This window comes from Manis javanica, chromosome 12 (genome assembly GCF_040802235.1).
Source record: "Manis javanica isolate MJ-LG chromosome 12, MJ_LKY, whole genome shotgun sequence".
Taxonomy (NCBI): Eukaryota; Metazoa; Chordata; class Mammalia; order Pholidota; family Manidae; genus Manis; species Manis javanica.
This window is the reverse complement of record NC_133167.1, coordinates 45,321,094-45,341,847: the sequence shown is the minus strand read 5'-3', so window position 1 is coordinate 45,341,847 and position 20,754 is coordinate 45,321,094. Positions and strand designations below refer to the sequence as shown.

The 20,754-nt window shown below is 40.1% G+C and overlaps 1 protein-coding gene across 2 annotated transcripts in view; it reads left to right on the top strand.

The window, feature by feature from the left end:
- TFPI (tissue factor pathway inhibitor) overlaps positions 1-20,754 on the top strand; it is a 136,268-nt gene that overhangs the window by 53,896 nt on the left and 61,618 nt on the right. For both annotated transcript variants that reach the window (XM_073218555.1, XM_073218554.1), the window contains exon 4: positions 20,017-20,064. In XM_073218555.1, coding sequence (XP_073074656.1) covers positions 20,017-20,064 — 48 coding nt within the window. The remainder of the gene's footprint in view (positions 1-20,016; positions 20,065-20,754) is intronic.

Sequence of the window (20,754 nt, the reverse complement as noted above, 5' to 3'; positions counted from 1 at the left end):
AGGCAAGGAAAATATGCAGAGAATAGGAAGTATGCATGTGTTTAGATTGATAGGTAGGCCTACCTGTCCTTTTGCATGCAAAGTTGCTTTTCTGTTCTCATTTTCATTGGAGATTTTTATTGTACAGTATCATATCAGCTGCAAATAGTGACAGTTTAACTTCTTCTTTACCAATCTGGATTCCTTGTATTTGTTTTGTCTGATTGCCGTGGCTAGGACCTCCAGTACTATGTTAAATTAACAGTGGGGAGAGTGGGCATCCCTGTCTGGTTCCCGATCTCAGAGGAAATGCTTTCAGCTTCTCGCTGTTCAGTATAATGCTGGCTGTGGGTTTATCATATATGGCCTTTATTATGTTGAGGTACTTGCCCTCTATTCCCATTTTGCTGAGACTTTTTATCATGAATGGATGTTGAATTTTGTCAAATGCTTTTTCAGCATCTATGGAGATGATCATGTGGTTTTGTCTTTCTTTTTGTTGATGTGGTGGATGATGTTGATGGATTTTTGAATGTTGTACCATCCTTGCATCCCTGGGATGAATCCCACTTGGTCATGGTGTATGATCCTTTTGATACACTGTTGAATTCTGTTTGCTAATATTTTTTTTTTTTTTTTTTTTTGGTTTTGTTTGTTTAATTAAAGTATCAATGATATACATACAATCTTATGAAGATTTCACATGAACAACGTTGTGGTTTCAACATTCACGCATATTATCAAGCCCCCACCCACCCCCCACTGTAGTCACCGTCCATCAGCATAGTAAGATGCTATAGAGTCATTATTTGTCTTCTCCGTGGCAAGCTTCTAAGTTTTAATAATTCCAACCTCTTCTCTTCATTCCACCAGCCTTGGAATGGTAGCTGCTTCCTGCAATTGCCTAGTTAACAACTCTGGTTTACAACTCCCGGTGTTAAATTTTAGTGAGTGTTTTCTATCTCCTGACTGGATGCTGACTGATACCGACATCTTCCCAGGATTTTCCCAGCTGTTCCCACCCCCTACTCTAGGTTGGAAACATCCCTCCCTAGCACAACAATTATCACATTAATTTTGTGACTGTTGTGATTGTCTGTCTTGTCTGTCTTCTGTCCCTGCTAAACGGGGAACTCTAAATTTCTAAATTATTTATCTTGACATCTCCATTTCCCATTATAGTGCCTGGAAAATAGATACATTCAGTGAACATTAATTGAACGAATAAATTAATAATTCTGGAAAGTTTCCCCATGGGAGGCTGACCATGAGGAGACAGAGGCAGCCACTAAACCAGTGGTTCACCCATATTTTGATCCCAGAATTCCCTCACAGAGCAATATACTAATAAATGTTTAATAAACAGCTTTTTCAAACAGGCTCTGATGTGTAGAATTTGCTGGTTTTTGTCTTGGAAACATTTCCTCCATGGCCAATTTCAAGCCATGAGCATGATGACATTGAACACAGAGCTGGAAAGAAATCCATACAATTGGCTCTTGTGAGCCAGGGCCAGCCAGCTGCAACAAATCATTGCCTTACCTCTGAAATATTATTGAGGCCTTTCAAGAATTTTAGTTTATGTGGATTATATCTGTAAACATTTATAGCATTAGGAATTAGAACTGAGAAATCTTTAGATGTTTCATTTATTAGTTCTACTGAAAATTCCAATAAAAACCTCACTACTTGTTAGCAAAAATATTTTAATAAAACATTAACTGTGTTTTCCAAAACAAAAACTATTAGTGAGAAAGGAAGCATTGTTTTAAGTTTTGACAAATCTCTTAATGTTTGGATTATGAGAAGACAACCAGATTCTCCTATCTCCTACATTCATTCTGTTGGGATATGTTGTTTTGATTAAGTATATGAAGAAAATATGGCTCACACAGATATATTATTAGAAAAGGGAAGTGTGCTTATTTTAATAGCCATTTCAGATAATTGCAGATATTCTTTGACACTACATCAAAACTCAAAAAGTAGCAGTTTATTAAAGGTTAGTTACAATGTAGAATCTGAAACTGTTCAACTTTTAAGCTCTCTTGGTCGTAAAATAAAATCCATAGGTCTATCTTGTATTTTAAGTAGACCTTTTACCCTGCATGATTTTGTAACAAAACATTGGTCATTAGGAAGGAATTGCTTCACTGAATTATGCAGATCTTCCAAATGTTGACATATTTCATGATATAATGTCAAAAATTATATTCACTCATATCACCAACAATCTCATCAGTAAAATCTTTTTAAGTATTGGGAAACCATCAAGCTCACTATGGTGGATACAAGCTTCCTAAAATTCTAATTTTTACACCAATTTTTCTCATGGGCCAAAAACTATCGGTTATTTTCCTTTTAGTGGCAGGTCCACTTCATGCATTTTTTTTTTTTTTTTTTTTTTTTTGAGAGGGCATCTCTCATATTTATTGATCAAATGGTTGTTAACAACAATAAAATTCAGTATAGGGGGGTCAATGCTCAATGTACAATCATTAATCCATCTCAAGCCTAATTCTCGTCAGTCTCCAATCTTCTGAAGCATAACGAACAAGTTCTTACATGGTGAACGAATTCTTACAGAGTGAATAAATTCTTACATGGTGAACAGTACAAGGGCATTCATCACAGAAACTTTCGGTTTTGATCATGCAATATGACCTATAAACCATCAGGTCAAATATGAATATTCATTTGATTTTTGTACTTGATTTATATGTTGATCCCACATTTCTCCTATTATTATTATTATTTTTATTTTTAATAAAATGCTGAAGTGGTAGGTAGATGCAAGATAAAGGTAGAAAACATAGTTTAGTGCTGTAAGAAGGCAAATGTAGATGATCAGATGATCAGTTGTGTGCCTATGGACTAAGTATTAATCCAGGCTAGACAAGGGCAGCAAGACATCCACGGATGCAGAAGATTTCTCTCAAAGCAGGGGGGGGTGAGGTTGTGAGCCTCACCTCTGTTGATCCCCAAATTCTCACCTGATGGCCCCCCTGCGACTGTGCCTGTCTTAGGTTGTTCCTCCCTTGAGGAATCTTACCCGTCTCTGGCTAACCAGTCATCTTCCGGGGCCATACAGGGAAATGTAAAGTTGGTAAGTGAGAGAGAAGCCATATTGTTTGCAAAGGTTAGCTTTTTACTTCTTTGCAGATTTATGCCCTGTGGCTTCTATGCCCAGCACTTGTCTCGAGGTATCTTTACCACCTGGAGGAATTATGATACTCGGTAAATTCGATATGAGGCACGAATTCTATTTAAGGTTTGTAGTTAGGAAGGAAGAAGAAAAGCTATAGATGTAGCATATGAAGGAAACTTGGGAGGATTGATTATTTCTTTGACATATCTTCTTGTATAGTACCTTAAGTATGTATAGGTTTTAAACTACTAACTAATTTGCACACACATATTAACATAATAGGAATACGGTGACATAAACAAAGCAAATCTATGATTACCAGCCATCTCCAGTGAAGCCAAGAAAACCATTTAGGCACCCTAGGCATTTGTGAAAATTTATCTATGATATGATGGATATTTTCCAACTGTACTTGAACCATCAGACAAATTAAAGCAGCCCATTTCTGGGATCTGTTCACATCCCATATGTTCTTTTAACCATAGATAGTCTATAGTCATGAGATTTTGGGGTGCTACAACTTGCACTCCTCCCAACTCCTGGTTGAGTTCCAACAGTACAGATTCGGTCAAATTCGTTGTCTCACTGTATGCACATGCCAGCCTAGACATCTCCCTCCTCATTCCTATGGCAAGTCCAGGAGACGGTGGGCTGGATGCAGCCACAACCGCAGCATCGTCCGGATCCCTGTGGAGGCTTTTTGATGATCATCCCCCGGCACGAGTCCTCCAGAGAGTGCTGATGCCGGAAGCTCCTCCTCATATCGTATCTTAGTTCATTTTCTGGGTATCCAAGCTAGGCCTTGATCTTCTGCGTAGAAACAAACAGACCCTTTGCCCACACTTTGACATGCCCTCTATACCATTGTGCAGAACTCATTGGAGGTCAGCACACAGTAACTGCTTTTTTTTTTTTTTTTTTTTTTTTAAGAGAAAGGAATATTAAAAGAAAAGAGTACCTCCATAGCTGATCATCTGACACCCTTTAAGTGATCAACATTAAGGATATTTAAAGCATGCGTTGATCTTTGATTTACCAATAGTTTTATCCTGTTAAGGAGTAATCCCCCTTTTCTTTCTTTCTTTCTTTTTTTTTTTTTAATTTTTAATCTACACTTACCTGAAGAATACTATGTTTACTATGCTCTCCCCTATATCAGGTCCCCCCTAACAACCACATTACGGTTACTGTCCATCAGCTTAGCAAAATGTGGTAGAGTCACTACTTGTCCTCTCTGTGTTGTGCAGCCCACCCTCCCCTTTCTCCCTCCCCCCCATGCATGCTAATCTTAATACCCCCCTTCTTCTTCCCCCCCCTTTTCCCTCCCTGCCCACCCATCCTCCCCAGTTCCTTTCCCTTTGGTACCTGTTAGTCCATTTTTGGGTTCTGTAATTCTGCTGCTGTTTTGTTCCTTCAGTTTTTCCTTTGTTCCTATACTCCTCAGATGAGTGAAATCATTTGGTATTTCTCTTTCTCCGCCTGGCTTATTTCACTGAGCATAATACTCTCCAGCTCCATCCATGTTGCTGCAAATGGTTGGATTTTTCCACTTCTTATGGCTGAGTAGTATTCCATTGTGTATATGTACCACATCTTCTTTATCCATTCATCTACAGATGGACATTTAGGTTGCTTCCAATTCTTGGCTATTGTAAATAGTGCTGCGATAAACATAGGAGTGCATCTGTCTTTCTCAAACTTGATTGCTGCGTTCTTAGGGTAAATTCCTAGGAGTGGAATTCCTGGGTCAAATGGTAGGTCTGTTTTGAGCATTTTGATGCACCTCCATACTGCTTTCCACAATGGTTGAACTAATTTACATTCCCACCAGCAGTGTAGGAGGGTTCCCTTTTCTCCACAGCCTCGCCAACATTTGTTGTTGTTTGTCTTTTGGATGGCAGCTATCCTTACTGGTGTGAGGTGATACCTCATTGTAGTTTTAATTTGCATTTCTCTGATAATTAGCGATGTGGAGCATCTTTTCATGTGTCTCTTGGCCATCTGTATTTCTTTTTTGGAGAACTGTCTGTTCAGTTCCTCTGCCCATTTTTTAATTGGGTTATTTGTTTTTTGTTTGTTGAGGCGTGTGAGCTCTTTATATATTCTGGACGTCAAGCCTTTATCAGATCTGTCATTTTCAAATATATTCTCCCATACTGTAGGGTTCCTTTTTGTTCTATTGATGGTGTCTTTCGCTGTACAGAAGCTTTTCAGCTTAATGTAGTCCCACTTGCTCATTTTTGCTGTTGTTTTCCTTGCCCGGGGAGATATGTTCAAGAAGAGATCACTCATGTTTATGTCTAAGAGGTTTTTGCCTATGTTTTTTTCCAAGAGTTTAATGGTTTCGTGACTTACATTCAGGTCTTTGATCCATTTTGAGTTTACCTTTGTATATGGGGTTAGACAATGGTCCAGTTTCATTCTCCTACATGTAGCTGTCCAGTTTTGCCAGCACCATCTGTTGAAGAGACTGTCATTTTGCCATTGTATGTCCATGGCTCCTTTATCAAATATTAATTGACCATATATGTTTGGGTTAATTTCTGGGGTCTGTAATCTGTTCCACTGGTCTGTGGCTCTGTTCTTGTGCCAGTACCAAATTGTCTTGATTACTATGGCTTTGTAGTAGAGCTTGAAGTTGGGGAGTGAGATCCCCCCTACTTTATTCTTCTTTTTCAGGATTGCTTTGGCTATTCGGGGTCTTTGGTGTTTCCATATGAATTTTTGAATTATTTGTTCCAATTCATTGAAGAATGTTGCTGGTAATTTGAGAGGGATTGCATCAAATTTGTATATTGCTTTCGGCAGGATGGCCATTTTGACGATATTAATTCTTCCTAGCCATGAGCATGGGATGAGTTTCCATTTATTAGTGTCCCCTTTAATTTCTCTTAAGAGTGACTTGTAGTTTTCAGAGTATAAGTCTTTCACTTCCTTGGTTAGGTTTATTCCTAGGTATTTTATTCTTTTTGATGCAATGGTGAATGGAATTGTTTTCCTGATTTCTCTTTCTATTGATTCGTTGTTAGTGTATAGGAAAGCTACAGATTTCTGTGTGTTGATTTTGTATCCTGCAACTTTGCTGTATTCCGATATCAGTTCTAGTAGTTTTGGAGTGGAGTCTTTAGGGTTTTTTATGTACAGTATCATATCATCTGCAAATAGTGACAGTTTAACTTCTTCTTTACCAATCTGGATTCCTTGTATTTCTTTGTTTTGTCTGATTGCCGTGGCTAGGACCTCCAGTACTATGTTAAATAACAGTGGGGAGAGTGGGCATCCCTGTCTGGTTCCCGATCTCAGTGGAAATGCTTTCAGCTTCTCGCTGTTCAGTATAATGCTGGCTGTGGGTTTATCATATATGGCCTTTATTATGTTGAGGTACTTGCCCTCTATTCCCATTTTGCTGAGAGTTTTTATCATGAATGGATGTTGAATTTTGTCAAATGCTTTTTCAGCATCTATGGAGATGATCATGTGGTTTTTGTCTTTCTTTTTGTTGATGTGGTGGATGATGTTGATGGATTTTCGAATGTTGTACCATCCTTGCATCCCTGGGATGAACCCCACTTGGTCATGGTGTATGATCCTTTTGATATACTGTTGAATTCTGTTTGCTAATATTTTATTGAGTATTTTTGCATCTACGTTCATCAGGGATATTGGTCTGTAATTTTCTTTTTTGGTGGGGTCTTTTCCTGGTTTTGGTATTAGGGTGATGTTGGCTTCATAGAATGAGTTTGGGAGTATTCCCTCTTCTTCTATTTTGTGGAACACTTTAAGGAGAATGGGTATTATGTCTTCTCTGTGTGTCTGATAAAATTCCGAGGTAAATCCGTCCGGCCCCGGGGTTTTGTTCTTGGGTAGTTTTTTGATTACTGTTTCAATTTCTTTGCTTGTAATTGGTTTGTTTAACTTTTGTGTTTCTTCCTTGGTCAGTCTTGGGAGGTTGTATTTTTCTAGGAAGTTGTCCATTTCTTCTAGGTTTTCCAGCTTGTTGGCATATAGGTTTTCATAGTAGTCTTTAATAATTCTTTGTATTTCTGTGGAGTCTGTCGTGATTTTTCCATTCTCATTTCTGATTATGTTGATTTGTGTTGACTCTCTTTTTCTCTTAATAAGTTGGGCTAGAGGCTTATCTATTTTGTTTATTTTCTCAAAGAACCAGCTCTTGGTTTCGTTGATTTTTGCTATTGTTTTATTCTTCTCAATTTTGTTTATTTCTTCTCTGATCTTTATTATGTCCCTCCTTCTGCTGACTTTAGGCCTCATTTGTTCTTCTTTTTCCAGTTTTAATAATTGTGATGTTAGACTATTCATTTGGGATTGTTCTTCCTTCTTCAAGTGTGCCTGGATTGCTATATACTTTCCTCTTAAGACTGCTTTCGCTGCATCCCACAGAAGTTGGGGCTTAGTGTTGTTGTTGTCATTTGTTTCTATATATTCCTTGATCTCTATTTTGATTTGTTCATTGATCCATTGATTATTTAGTAGCATGTTGTTAAGCCTCCATGTGTTTGTGAGCCTTTTTGTTTTCTTTGTAGAATTTATTTCTACTTTCATACCTTTGTGGTCTGAAAAATTGGTTGGTAGAATTTCAATATTGTGGAATTTACTGAGGCTCTTTTTGTGAGCTAGTATGTGGTCTATTCTGGAGAATGTTCCATGTGCACTTGAGAAGAATGTATATCCTGTTGCTTTTGGATGTAAAGTTCTATAGATGTCTATTAGGTCCATCTGTTCTAGTGTGTTGTTCAGTGCCTGTGTGTCTTTACTTATTTTCTGCCCGGTGGATCTATCCTTTGGGGTGAGTGGTGTGTTGAAGTCTCCTACAATGAATGCATTGCAGTCTATTTCCCTCTTTAGTTCTGTTAGTATTTGCTTCACATATGCTGGTGCTCCTGTATTGGGTGCATATATATTTAGAATGGTTATATCCTCTTGTTGGACTAAGCCCTTTATCATTATGTAGTGGCCTTCTTTATCTCTTGTTACTTTCTTTGTTTTGAAGTCTATTTTGTCTGATATTAGTACTGCAACCCCTGCTTTCTTCTCACTGTTGTTTGCCTGAAATATGTTTTTCCATCCCTTGACTTTTAGTCTATGCTTATCTTTGGGTTTAAGGTGAGTTTCTTGTAAGCAGCATATAGATGGGTCTTGCTTTTTTATCCATTCTATTACTCTATGTCTTTTGATTGGTGCATTAAGTCCATTTACATTTAGGGTGACTATTGAAAGATATGTACTTATTGCCATTGCAGGCTTTAGATTCCTGGTTACCAAAGGTTCAAGGTTAGCTTCTTTAGTATCTTACTGCCTAACTTAGCTCGCTTATTGAGCTGTTATATACACTGTCTGGAGAGTCTTTTCTTCTCTCCCTTCTTATTCCTCCTCCTCCATTCTTCATATGTTGTGTGTTTTGTTCTGTGCTCTTTTTAGGGGTGCTCCCATCTAGAGCAGTCCCTGTAGGATGCCCTGTAGAGGTGGTTTGTGGGAAGCAAATTCCCTCAGCTTTTGCTTATCTGGGAATTGTTTGATCCCACCATCATATTTAAATGATAGTCGTGCTGGATACAGTATCCTTGGTTCAAGGCCCTTCTGTTTCATTGCATTAAGTATATCATGCCATTCTCTTCTGGCCTGTAGGGTTTCTGTTGAGAAGTCTGATGTTAGCCTGATTGGTTTTCCTTTATAGGTGACCTTTTTCTCTCTAGCTGCCTTTAAAACTCTTTCCTTGTCCTTGATCCTTGCCATTTTAATTATTATGTGTCTTGGTGTTGTCCTCCTTGGATCCTTTCTGTTGGGGGTTCTGTATAATTCCATGGTCTGTTCGATTATTTCCTCCCCCAGTTTGGGGAAGTTTTCAGCAATTATTTCTTCAAAGACACTTTCTATCCCTTTTCCTCTTTCTTCCTCTTCTGGTATCCCTATAATACGAATGTTTTTCCTTTTGTATTGGTCACATATTTCTCTTAGTGTTGTTTCATTCCTGGAGATCCTTTTATCTCTCTCTATGTCAGCTTCTATACGTTCCTGTTCTCTGGCTTCTATTCCTTCAATGGCCTCTTGCATCTTATCCATTCTGCTTATAAATCCTTCCAGGGATTGTTTCACTTCTGTGATCTCTTTCCTGACATCTGTGATCTCCTTCCGGACTTCATCCCACTGCTCTTGCATTTTTCTCTGCATCTCATCCCACTGCTCTTGCATTTTTCTCTGCATCTCATCCCATTGCTCTTGCATTTTTTTCTGCATCTCTGTCAGCATGTTCATGATTTTTATTTTGAATTCTTTTTCAGGAGGACTAGTTAGGTCTGTCTCCTTCTCAGGTGTTGTCTCTGTGATCTTTGTCTGCCTGTAGTTTTGCCTTTTCATGGTGATAGAGATAGTTTGCAGAGCTGGTACAAGTGACCGCTGGAAGAGCTTCCCTTCTTGTTGGTTTGTAGCCTTTTCCTGGGAGAATAGCGACCTCTAGTGGCTTGTGCTGGGCAGCTGTGCGCAGACAGGGCTTCTGCTTCCTGCCCAGTTGCTTTCGGGTTTATCTCCGCTGTTGCTGTGGGCTTGGTCTGGCTGGGGCTGTTCCTCCAAAATGGTGGGGCCCCGTTGGAGGGGGAGCAGCCAGGAGACTATTTATCTCCGTAAGGGGCCTCTGTGCTCCCTGCTGCCCAGGGGGTTAGAGTGCCCAGAGATCCCCAGATTCCCTGCTTCTGGTCTAAGTGACCTGTCCTGCCCCTTTAAGATTTCCAAAAAGCACTCTCCAATCCAAAACAACAACAGCAACAATGAGAGAGGGAACAGAAAGAAAGAGAAAAAAAAAAGGAAAAAACAAGCGATTTTTTTTTTTTTTTTTTTTTTTTGTCCTCAGGTGCCGGTTCCAGGCACCCGCTCACTGGTCCTGCTGCCCTGTCTCCCTAGCACCAGGGTCCCTGTCCTTTCAAGGCTTCCAAAAAGCACCCACCACCGGTCCCGCAGGGAAGGAACGCTGAATATTCTTTGTCCTCAGGCACTGGTCCCACGCACCCGCTCACCAGTCCCGCCGCCCTGACTCCCTAGCACCGGGGTCCCTGTCCCTTCAAGGCTTCCAAAAAGCACTCGGCAAAAAGAGAGAAAAAAAAAGGGGAAAAATGCGCGATTTCTTCCGTCCTCAGGTGCTGGTCTCAGGCACCCACCCACCGGTCCCACAGGGAAAAATGCGGGATATTCTTTGTCCTCAGGTGCCAGTCCCAGGCACCCACTCACCAGTCCCGCCGCCCTGCCTCCCTAGCACCGGGGTCTCTGTCCCTTTTAGGCTTCCAAAAAGCACTCGCAGAAAAGAGAAAAAAAAAAGGGGAAAAACGCGCGATTTCCTCTGTCCTCAAGTGCCGGTCTCAGGCACCCGCCCACCGGTCCCGCAGGGAAAAACGGGGGATATTCTTTGTCCTCAGGCGCCGGTCCCAGCCACCCGCTCACCAGTCCCGCCACCGTGCCTCCCTAGCACTGGGGTCCCCGTCCCTTCAAGGCTTCCAAAAAGCGCTCGCCAAAAAGAGAAAAAAAAAAGGGGAAAAACGCGCAACCTCCTCCGTCCTCAGGCACTGGTCTCAGGCACCCGCCCCCAGGTCTCGCAGGGAGAAATGCGGGATATTCTTTGTCCTCCGGCGCCGTTCCCAGGCACCTCCTCACCGGTCCCGCCACCCTGCCTCCCCAGCAACGGGGGCCCGTCCCTCTAAGGCTTCCAAAAAGCGCTCGCCAAAAAAAAAAAAAAAAAAAACCGCTCCGGTTTCTCTCCACCCGCCGGGAGCCGGGGGGAGGGGCGCTCGGGTCCCGCCGGGCTGGGGCTTGTATCTTACCCCCTTCACAAGGCGCTGGGTTCTTGCAGGTGTGGATGTGGTCTGGATGTTGTCCTGTGTCCTGTGGTCTCTATTTTAGGAAGATTTTTCTTTGTTATATTTTCATAGCTCTATGTGTTTTTGGGAGGAGATTTCCACTGCTCTACTCACGCCGCCATCTTGGCTCCGCCCCTCCTGTTTGCTAATATTTTATTGAATATTTTTGCATCTACATTCATCAGGGCTATTGGTCTGTAATTTTCTTTTTTGGTGGGGTCTTGGCCTGGTTTTGGTATTAGGGTGATGTTGGCTTCATAGAATGAGTTTGGGAGTATTCCCTCTTCTATTTTTTGGAACACTTTAAGGAGAATGGGTATTATGTCTTCTCTGTGTGTCTGATAAAATTCCGAGGTAAATCCGTCCAGCCCCGGGGTTCTGTTCTTGGGTAGTTTTTTGATTACCGTTTCAATTGCTTTGCTCGTAATTGGTTTGTTTAACTTTTGTGTTTCTTCCTTGCTCAGTCTTGGGAGGTTGTATTTTTCTAGGAAGTTGTCCATTTCTTCTAGGTTTTCCAGCTTGTTGGCATATAGGTTTTCATAGTAGTCTTTAATAATTCTTTGTATTTCTGTGGAGTCTGTCGTGATTTTTCCATTCTCATTTCTGACTATGTTGATTTGTGTTGATTCTCTTTTTCTCTTAATAAGTTTGGCTAGAGGCTTATCTATTTGGTTTATTTTCTCAAAGAACCAGCTCTTGGATTCGTTGATTTTTGCTATTCTTTTATTCCTCTCAATTTTGTTTTTTTCTTCTCTGATCTTTATTATGTCCCTCCTTCTGCTGACTTTAGGCCTCATTTGTTCTTCTTTTTCCAGTTTCGATAATTGTGATGTTAGACTATTCATTTGGGATTGTTCTTCCTTCTTCAAGTGTGCCTGGATTGCTATATACTTTCCTCTTAAGACTGCTTTCGCTGCGTCCCACAAAAGTTGGGGCTTTGTGTTGTTGTCGTCATTTGTTTCTATATATTCCTTGATCTCTAGTTTGATTTGTTCATTGATCCATTGATTATTTGTTTTCTTTGTAGAATTTATTTCTACTTTTATACCTTTGTGGTCTGAAAAATTGGTTGGTAGAATTTCAATATTTTGGAGTTTACTGAGGCTCTTTTTGTGAGCTAGTATGTGGCCTATTCTAGAGAATGTTCCATGTGCACTTGAGAAGAATGTATATCCTGTTGCTTTTGGATGTAGAGTTCTGTAGATGTCTATTAGGTCCATCTGTTCTAGTGTGTTGTTCAGTGCCTGTGTGTCCTTACTTATTTTCTGCCCGGTGGATCTATCCTTCGGGGTGAGTGGTGTGTTGAAGTCTCCTAAAATGAATGCATTGCAGTCTATTTCCCTCTTTAGTTCTGTTAGTATTTGTTTCACATATGCTGGTGCTCCTGTATTGGGTGCATATATATTTAGTATGTTTATATCCTCTTGTTGGACTGAGCCCTTTATCATTATGTAGTGTCCTTCTTTATTTCTTGTTACTTTCTTTGTTTTGAAGTCTATTTTGTCTGATATTAGTACTGCAACCCCTGCTTTCTTCTCACTGTTGTTTGCCTGAAATATGTTTTTCCATCCCTTGACTATTAGTCTGTGCTTGTCTTTGGGTTTAAGGTGAGTTTCTTGTAAGCAGCATATAGATGGGTCTTGCTTTTTTATCCATTCTATTACTCTGGGTCTTTGATTGGTGCATTAGGTCCATTTACATTTAGGGTGACTATTGAGAGATATGTACTTATTGCCATTGCAGGCTTTAGATTCATGGTTACCAAAGGTTCAAGGTTAGCTTCTTTAGTATCTTACTGCCTAACTTAGCTCACTTATTGAGCTGTTATATACAATGTCTGGAGATTCTTTTCTTCTCTCCTTTCTTATTCCTCCTCCTCCATTCTTCATAGGTTGTGTGTTTTGTTCTGTGCTCTTTTTAGGAGTGCTCCCATCTAGAGCAGTCCCTGTAGGATGCCCTGTAGAGGTGTTTTGTGGGAAGCAAATTCCCTCAGCTTTTGCTTGTCTGGGAATTGTTTAATCCCGCCATCATATTTAAATGAAAGTCATGCTGGATACAGTATCCTTGGTTCAAGGCCCTTCTGTTTCATTGCATTAAGTATATCATGCCATTCTCTTCTGGCCTGTAGGGTTTCTGTTGAGAAGTCTGATGTTAGCCTGATGGGTTTTCCTTTATAGGTGACCTTTTTCTCTCTAGCTGCCTTTAAAACTCTTTCCTTGTCCTTGATCCTTGCCATTTTAATTATTATGTGTCTTGGTGTTGTCCTCCTTGGATCCTTTCTGTTGGGGGTTCTGTGTAATTCCATGGTCTGTTCGATTATTTCCTCCCCCAGTTTGGGGAAGTTTTCAACAATTATTTCTTCAAAGAGACTTTCTATCCCTTTTCCTCTTTCTTCTTCTTCTGGTGCCCCTATAATATGAATATTATTCCTTTTGGATTGGTCACATAGTTCTCTTAGTGTTGTTTCATTCCTGGAAATCCTTTTATCTCTATGTCAGCTTCTATATGTTCCTGTTCTCTGGTTTCTATTCCTTCAATGGCCTCTTGCATCTTATCCATTCTGCTTATAAATCCTTCCAGGGATTGTTTCACTTCTTTGATCTCCTTCCTGACATCTGTGATCTCCCTCCGGACTTCATCCCATTGCTCTTGCATTATTCTCTGCATCTCATCTCATTGCTCTTGCATTTTTCTCTGCATCTCTGTCAGCATGTTCATGATTTTTATTTTGAATTATTTTTCAGGAAGACTGGTTAGGTCTGTCTCCTTCTCAGGTGTTGTCTCTGTGATCTTTGTCTGCCTGTAGTTTTGCCTTTTCATGGTGATAGAGATAGTTTGCAGAACTGGTATGAGTGACCACTGGAAGAGCTTTCCTTCTTGTTGGTTTGTGGCCTTCCTCTCCTGGGAGAATAGCGACCTCTAGTGGCTTTTGCTTGTCAGCTGTGTGCAGACAGGGCTTCTGCTACCTGCCTGTTTGCTATGGAGTTTATCTCCACTGTAGCTGTGGGCGTGGCCTGGCTGGGGCTGCTCCTCCAAAATGGTGGAGCCCCGTTGGAGGGGGGGTGGCTGGGAGGCTATTTATCTCCATAAGGTGCCTCTGTGTTCCCTGTTGCCCAGGGGGTTAGAGTGCCCAGAGATCCCCAGATTGCCTTCCTCTGGTCTAAGTGTCCTGTCCTGCCCCTTTAAGACTTCCAAAAAGCATTCTCCAAACTAAGACAACAATAGCAACAATGAAAGAGGAAAAAGAAAAAGAAAAAAAAAAAAAAGGAAAAAATGTGCGATTTTCTTTGTCCTCCTGTGCCGGTCCCTGTACCCGCTCACCGGTCCTGCTGCCCTGCCTCCCTAGCACCGGGGTCCCTGTCGCTTCAAGGCTTCCAAAAAGCACCAGCCAAAAAAAAAAAAAAAGGGAAAAACACGTGATGTTGTTTGTCCTCAGGTGCCGGTCCCAGGCACCCGCCCACCGGTCCTGCTGCCCTGCCTCCCTAGCACTGGGGTCCCCGTCCCTCCAAGGCCTCCAAAAGGCACTTGCCAAAAAAAAGGGAAAAACGCGTGACCCTCTCCGTCCCCAGGCACCGGTCCCAGGCACCCGCTCACTGGCCCTGCCACCCTGCCTCCCTGGCACTGGGGTCCCTCCCCCCTAAGGCCTCTAAAAAGCACTCGCCAAAAAGAAAAAAAAGGGAGAAACTTGCGATTTTCTTTGTCCTCAGGTGCCGGTCCCAGGCACCCTCCCACTGGTCTTGCTGCCCTGCCTCCCTGGCACTGGGGTCCCCGTCCCTCCAAGGCTTCCAAAAAGCACTCACCAAAAAAAAAGGGAAAAACACGTGATTTTCTTTGTCCTCAGGCGCTGGCCCCAGGCCCTCGCCCACCGGTCCTGCTGCCCTGCCTCCCTAGTATTGGGAAAAACGTGCGATTTTCTTTGTCCCCAGGCACCGGTCTCAGGCACCCGCTCACCAGTCTTGCTGCCCTGTTTCGCTGGTATTGGGGTCCCTGTCCCTTTAAGGCTTCCAAAAATCACTTGCCAAAAAGAAAAAAAAAGGGGGGGGGAAACACGTGATTTTCTCTCTCCTCAGGCGCTGGTCTCAGGCACCTGCCCACCGGTCCTGCCACCCTGCCTCCCTGGCATCCGGGTCCCCGTCCCTTTAAGGCTTCCAAAAAGCACTCGCCAAAAAAAAAAAAAAAAAATGGAAAAACGCACGATAATCTTTGTCCTCAGGCGCCGGTACCAGGCACCCACTCACTGGTCCTGCTGCCCTGCCTCCCTAGCACTGGGGTCCCTGTCCCTTTAAGGCTTCCATAAAGCACTCGCCAAAAAAAAAAACTGCTCCGGTTTCTTTCCACCCGCTGGGAGCTGGGGGTAGGGGCGCTTGGGGCCCGCCGGGCCGGGGCTTGTATCTTACCCCCTTTGCAAGGTGCTGGGTTCTTGCAGGTGTGGATGTGGTCTGGATATTGTCCTGTGTCCTCTGGTTTCTATTTTAGGAAGAGTTTTCTTTGTTATATTTTCATAGATCTATGTGTTTTTGGGAGGAGATTTCCACTGCTCTACTCATGCCACCATCCTTGCTTCGCCCCCCCTGGAGATTTTTATTATACAAATATTGCTATAGTCTGATTGTTTGTATCCCCCAAAATTAATACAGTAAAATAATAGCCCCCAAAGATTAAGAAGTGGGGCCTTTGGAATTAGTGTTTAAAGTTGCTTTATTGTTTCCAGACATAAAAAATTTTGTCTGGTGTATTTACCTATATAATAATAGAGGCATGGTTAACACAGTTAATAAGTTAAAAAAAAATCAACATGTAGTTTTTAAAACAAAACAGTTTCTAGATATATGGCTTTCAAAAATTTTTTTTTGGTTTAGTTGCTTTTTCCCCACACCTTATACAGCAACATTATCTTTTTTAATTTTTGAAAAATAGGTATAAGGTAATGTGGTAAATTAAAGAAGTAGAATTGTGAGATCAAATGACCACTTAGCTTTCTAGCCAATCAGCCTCTACAGCAAGGTTAAAAGTGTTACATTTAAATTCATGCAGGATCAATTCGTAAAACAACTTTAAAGGTTCTAGAAACTATGCTCTTTATATTAATTACTATTTTATTGCTTGGGCTAATTGTAACTTGTGGTTTTTGGTGGGGATTTGCCAGGAACTTTCCTCTGCAGGGAATTAATGAGCATGTAAAGGTTTTTCCCATTCTTTTTATTTTTAACTTTGTCATTTCATGTTTTATTTGTTTGTAATAGTGATGACCTATTTAGTAACAAGATCTTCCGCCTATAGACTCATTTTCTCACCTGCTTAGGATATTTTCTAGGCTGACTTCAGTAAATAAGAAACATTAAAAATTAGCATTTAGATTTTATTCTTCTCTTCAACAAAAGAGAAAAGATGAAGGCAGAACTTATAATTACATATCACATAATTATGAGTTAGATATTAATTACATTTTAATATTTTTAATAATGAAATATTTAAAATGTGAATTCATATATGTTGGAGTTCAAGCAATTGCTAAAATGGGAATTAGTAAAATATTCATTACTTGTTAAGAATCATTAATGAATTTTATATTCTGTAAAACTATGAAAATATAATTTGGATAATTTACTATAAACATTATCTATTTCCTCAGATTAAATTGGCATAAAAATGAATTAGAAAGGGTATCCATAGCTGCTATTTTTTAAATCCTCAAAGATAATCATTGATAATTGTAAGTCTGGGGCAAGGAAATCCTGGGGCAAAATACCTCTAAAAACCAAAATCATTCAAAGAGAGAAATAAAGTTTAAAACCCGTTTATTGCTCACAAACTGCAGTCCCAGGTCGTCTTTCTTCTCTGCTCCAGCAGCAACAACACCAGCACCCAACCTCACCTCTCAGGTACAGATAAGCACTCTGTTGCCCAGGTAATTACCCATTGATATGGAGATGAACTTCACCCCTGAGGAAAGATGAAAATGCACTCCACCCCAGAGGAAAGATGAAAATGCATGAAAGTCATACTTCTTTCCACCTCTTAATGCCTATTGATATGCAGATATACTAAAGCCAGGCGAGATATTCTGGAAATGCTACAATTTTACCCACAATCCACCCTTCCAGAAATCTCACCTTACAATTTACTTGATCCCCTCTTCCGACCAATCTAGTAACATGCAATAGCAACAGCAATAAAATCTTGATCATCCTCAAGTCAGAGGATTCAGCAGGGTGCCAGCAGGGCATGGTACACAGGTTCCTTCACAGCACAATCTCTCACTAAGCACAAAAATACATTTCTACACTTGTTTACTCATTCCTAACAATCATGCTAGATTGCTCACAAAACTTTTACCAAACATTAAAGTCAAGCCTCTCTTTAAACATTATTTTCTTGACAACAGCAACAATCATAATTCTCAAGCCAGAGGATTCAGCTAGGTTCAAAGTCCCATGCAGATTAAGTCCAAAGCTTTTCCATTCCAGCCATCATGCAGCAGCTGCAGCCATGGGGTGCATCCAGGACACAAAGACCGTAGAAGCAAATAACCATGATTGTCGGGGGCCAATTTGCTGTTATTACAGGAATACACAGAAGGCCAGCTTCCAGGCCTTTTCCCCAAGGTTCCAGAAGAGCCAGCCTTCACCAATCCATGTGTTGAAATGTCCAGAGCCACATCCATTTTATGCCTAATTGCTGCACCCATCCTTGCAACACATGTCCAATTAAGTGGGTACCTTGATCGCTCTCAGTAACCGGCGACCAACCATAGGCTGCAGAGAGATGCTCTGGGCCCCTCTTGGTGGTTTGCTGACCTGCACAATGTGCAGGGCACTCCTTCTGGGCTCGGCTGACTTATTCAAAGGTGAAAGACAAGCCACATCGATGGGCCCACATTGTCTTTTGAGGTGTCTGTACCATGCCACTCCATGGCTTTTGGGTCCAATCTCATACCCACCCCATGATGGGATAGGAGGTTATTACCTTGGTCAGAACTGTCCCAGTGATGGGCTCTGTAGCCAGTAGGGCATGGTACACAGCAGCCAGTTGCTTCAAGATGACCCAGACCTCTGCTCCTTTCCATGGTTGTAGCCAGGCTCCGGCTGGCAGCAAGAGTGGCAGCAATGGCAGAAGCAGTAGCCTTAGGCTCGGGTCATGGGCTGGGGTCAGCGTGGCCAGTAGCGGTGGTGGTGCCTCCACGACCACACGAGTGTAGACACATGTCCCTCGGCGTGAGCACCACTTCGCCCCATCATTTCTAAGGGTGGCCCTCCCAAAGGTCACACCCATTATGACAGATTTCGGGTTCAGAGGAATCCTGCTGACTATGCCAGTTGTAAGTCCAGGGAAAGGAAATCCCAGGGCAAAATACCCCTAAAAACCAAAATCAGTCAAAGGGACAAATAAAGTTTAAAACCCATTTATTGCTCACAAACTGCTGTCTCAGTCCATGTTTCTTCTCTGCTCCAGCAGCCACAACACACCTGCCCTCCCCCCCCACCTCTCAGGTACAGAGAAGCCCACTGTTGCCCAGGTAATCACCCATTGATATGGAGATGAACTTCTCCACCCCTGAAGAAAGATGCAAATGAACTCAAGCCATACTTCTTTCCACCTCTTAATGCCTATTGATATGCAGATATACTAAAGCCAGGGGAGATATTCTGGAAATGCTACAATTTTACCCACAATAATATAAGTATGTTTAAAATTCTAATGTGCTGAAATACATTATTTGAATTAGTTCATGTATACTAGCTGAATTAATATGACTTGGAATGAAACCAGAAACAAATAAATAGTAAAATCTCTTTTAATATTGCATGAACATTGAAATCAAGCATTTCTATATTCCCATCCTTTAGTTATTATCAGTAAGTAAAACAATAAAAATGATTATTTAGCACTCTAGTTTTATATACTGTTTATATATATATATATATATGTATATCCTTATTCTTTCCTGGTCTCACAATTAAAACTATAACATATTAATTGTACATTAAAATATTTTAATGTAAGTTTATTATAACAATCCACTAATTAAAAAATATTCATTGGGAATTAGTTACTTACAATGAAAAATAAATCAGGTTTCCTTAATATTTAAAATGCAATTAGAATTCTACCCAAAAAGTTTTTTCTAAAAGACTATTGAACAAAACATAGTAAAACTCAAAGAGGTAAGACTCATTACTTTCTCTTTCATAGATATTTTACTCTCCAAATAGCCTGACTGAACATTGATTGAAAGGAACATATAAGCCAACTCATATTCATATTCATATTCTCTTTCTCCGTTTCTTTCTCTCTTTCTGTCTTTCTGGCCACACAGCTAATTAGAAGCTGCCTTGAACAAAACATTTCGCTTTAAAGTAAATGATTATATACAATAAAACAAACATTACTCAGTTTTCTTAGTGTTTACATGAAACAAATTAAAACTTCACATATTACATCATTTTGAATTTCATTATCCATCACTTAAATTAAAACTTGGAATCCATACTTGAAATACAGTGAGTCAGAGACAAGTAGCATTCTATTCTTGGGCTCCATTAATCCTATGAGGCTAAACCAAAAAAAATATTACTGATACCTTTTGCTTTATTTCTCCTCTATATTTGGAAATAATAAGGGATCATTCTGATTCCTTCCCCTCTTACCCCCAGTCCTCTATAGAAATTGTTTGCTTTTATCTGCAGAATAGGCCACTTGAGTTACTTTAATATTTCACATTATTTTAATAAAAATTTTAATCATAGATATTTTGAATAGTAAATGTAGTTCACCATGAATTCTTATTTTTATAAATGTGTTAGAAACTTTGACCAGTTTTTGAGACATTATTTTGTTAAAATATAAATGGCTTCATGGTTACAACGGTTTAAATGATTTAGAGACAATAAAAAAATCTATTTATTGACATCCTGCTTAAGAAAAATCTTAATGGTAATGACTGAATGTTAGATTTTTTGTTAAATTGAAGTTCATAACATTATATTATAAACTGTGGTAACTGATATACATATATTATTTTTCTAGCATCTTATCTAAAGAAGACTAGAAGGACAAAGACAACATTACAAAAAGGTGAATATTAATTTTTGTGCTAATTACTAGAATTTTTGTAAGACACTTAATGCAACTCTTAGGTTTTCAGATATAGGGTTCTTCATAAATCCATGTAATCTTTGAAATAGTGTTTTTATTCCCAGTGAATATAATGAAAAATTAGAAATAGATGATATTTAGTAGGGAAGTCTTCAGACACTACTCTTGTTCTAATGCAGCATGATATTTAGTGTTAGATCAGTCACAATTCAGGGCCATGTACATACTATTTTAGCATCTCCCAAATAGTGAATTAGATGTTACTAGTCTTAGTTCTCAGAGCTCTAATCCCTTGATAATGTCAGCATTGTTTGTCTTTAGCAAGTTTAATCCAATACTTCCCTAAATGGATAGATGACTTTGAGTTGTCAACACTCTGTATGAAAAGGTAGAGATATTTAACAATATATAATGCTTTTGTCAATATTATTATCATGTGTGTGCATATATTTATTTTGTGATTTAAATTTAGCTTTAACTAAAAATAATTAGTTTCTAGTGAAAATATTGTATCATCACAAGAAAAAGTATTTTCAACTGATCAAATAAGTCATGCTTTTTTAAATAAAGGTCTAGAAATTGACTGGGCCAATTACCATTTATGGCATTTACATTTGAATGAGAAAATATTGAACAAAGAGATTAAATTATTTAACTCAGTACATGAAA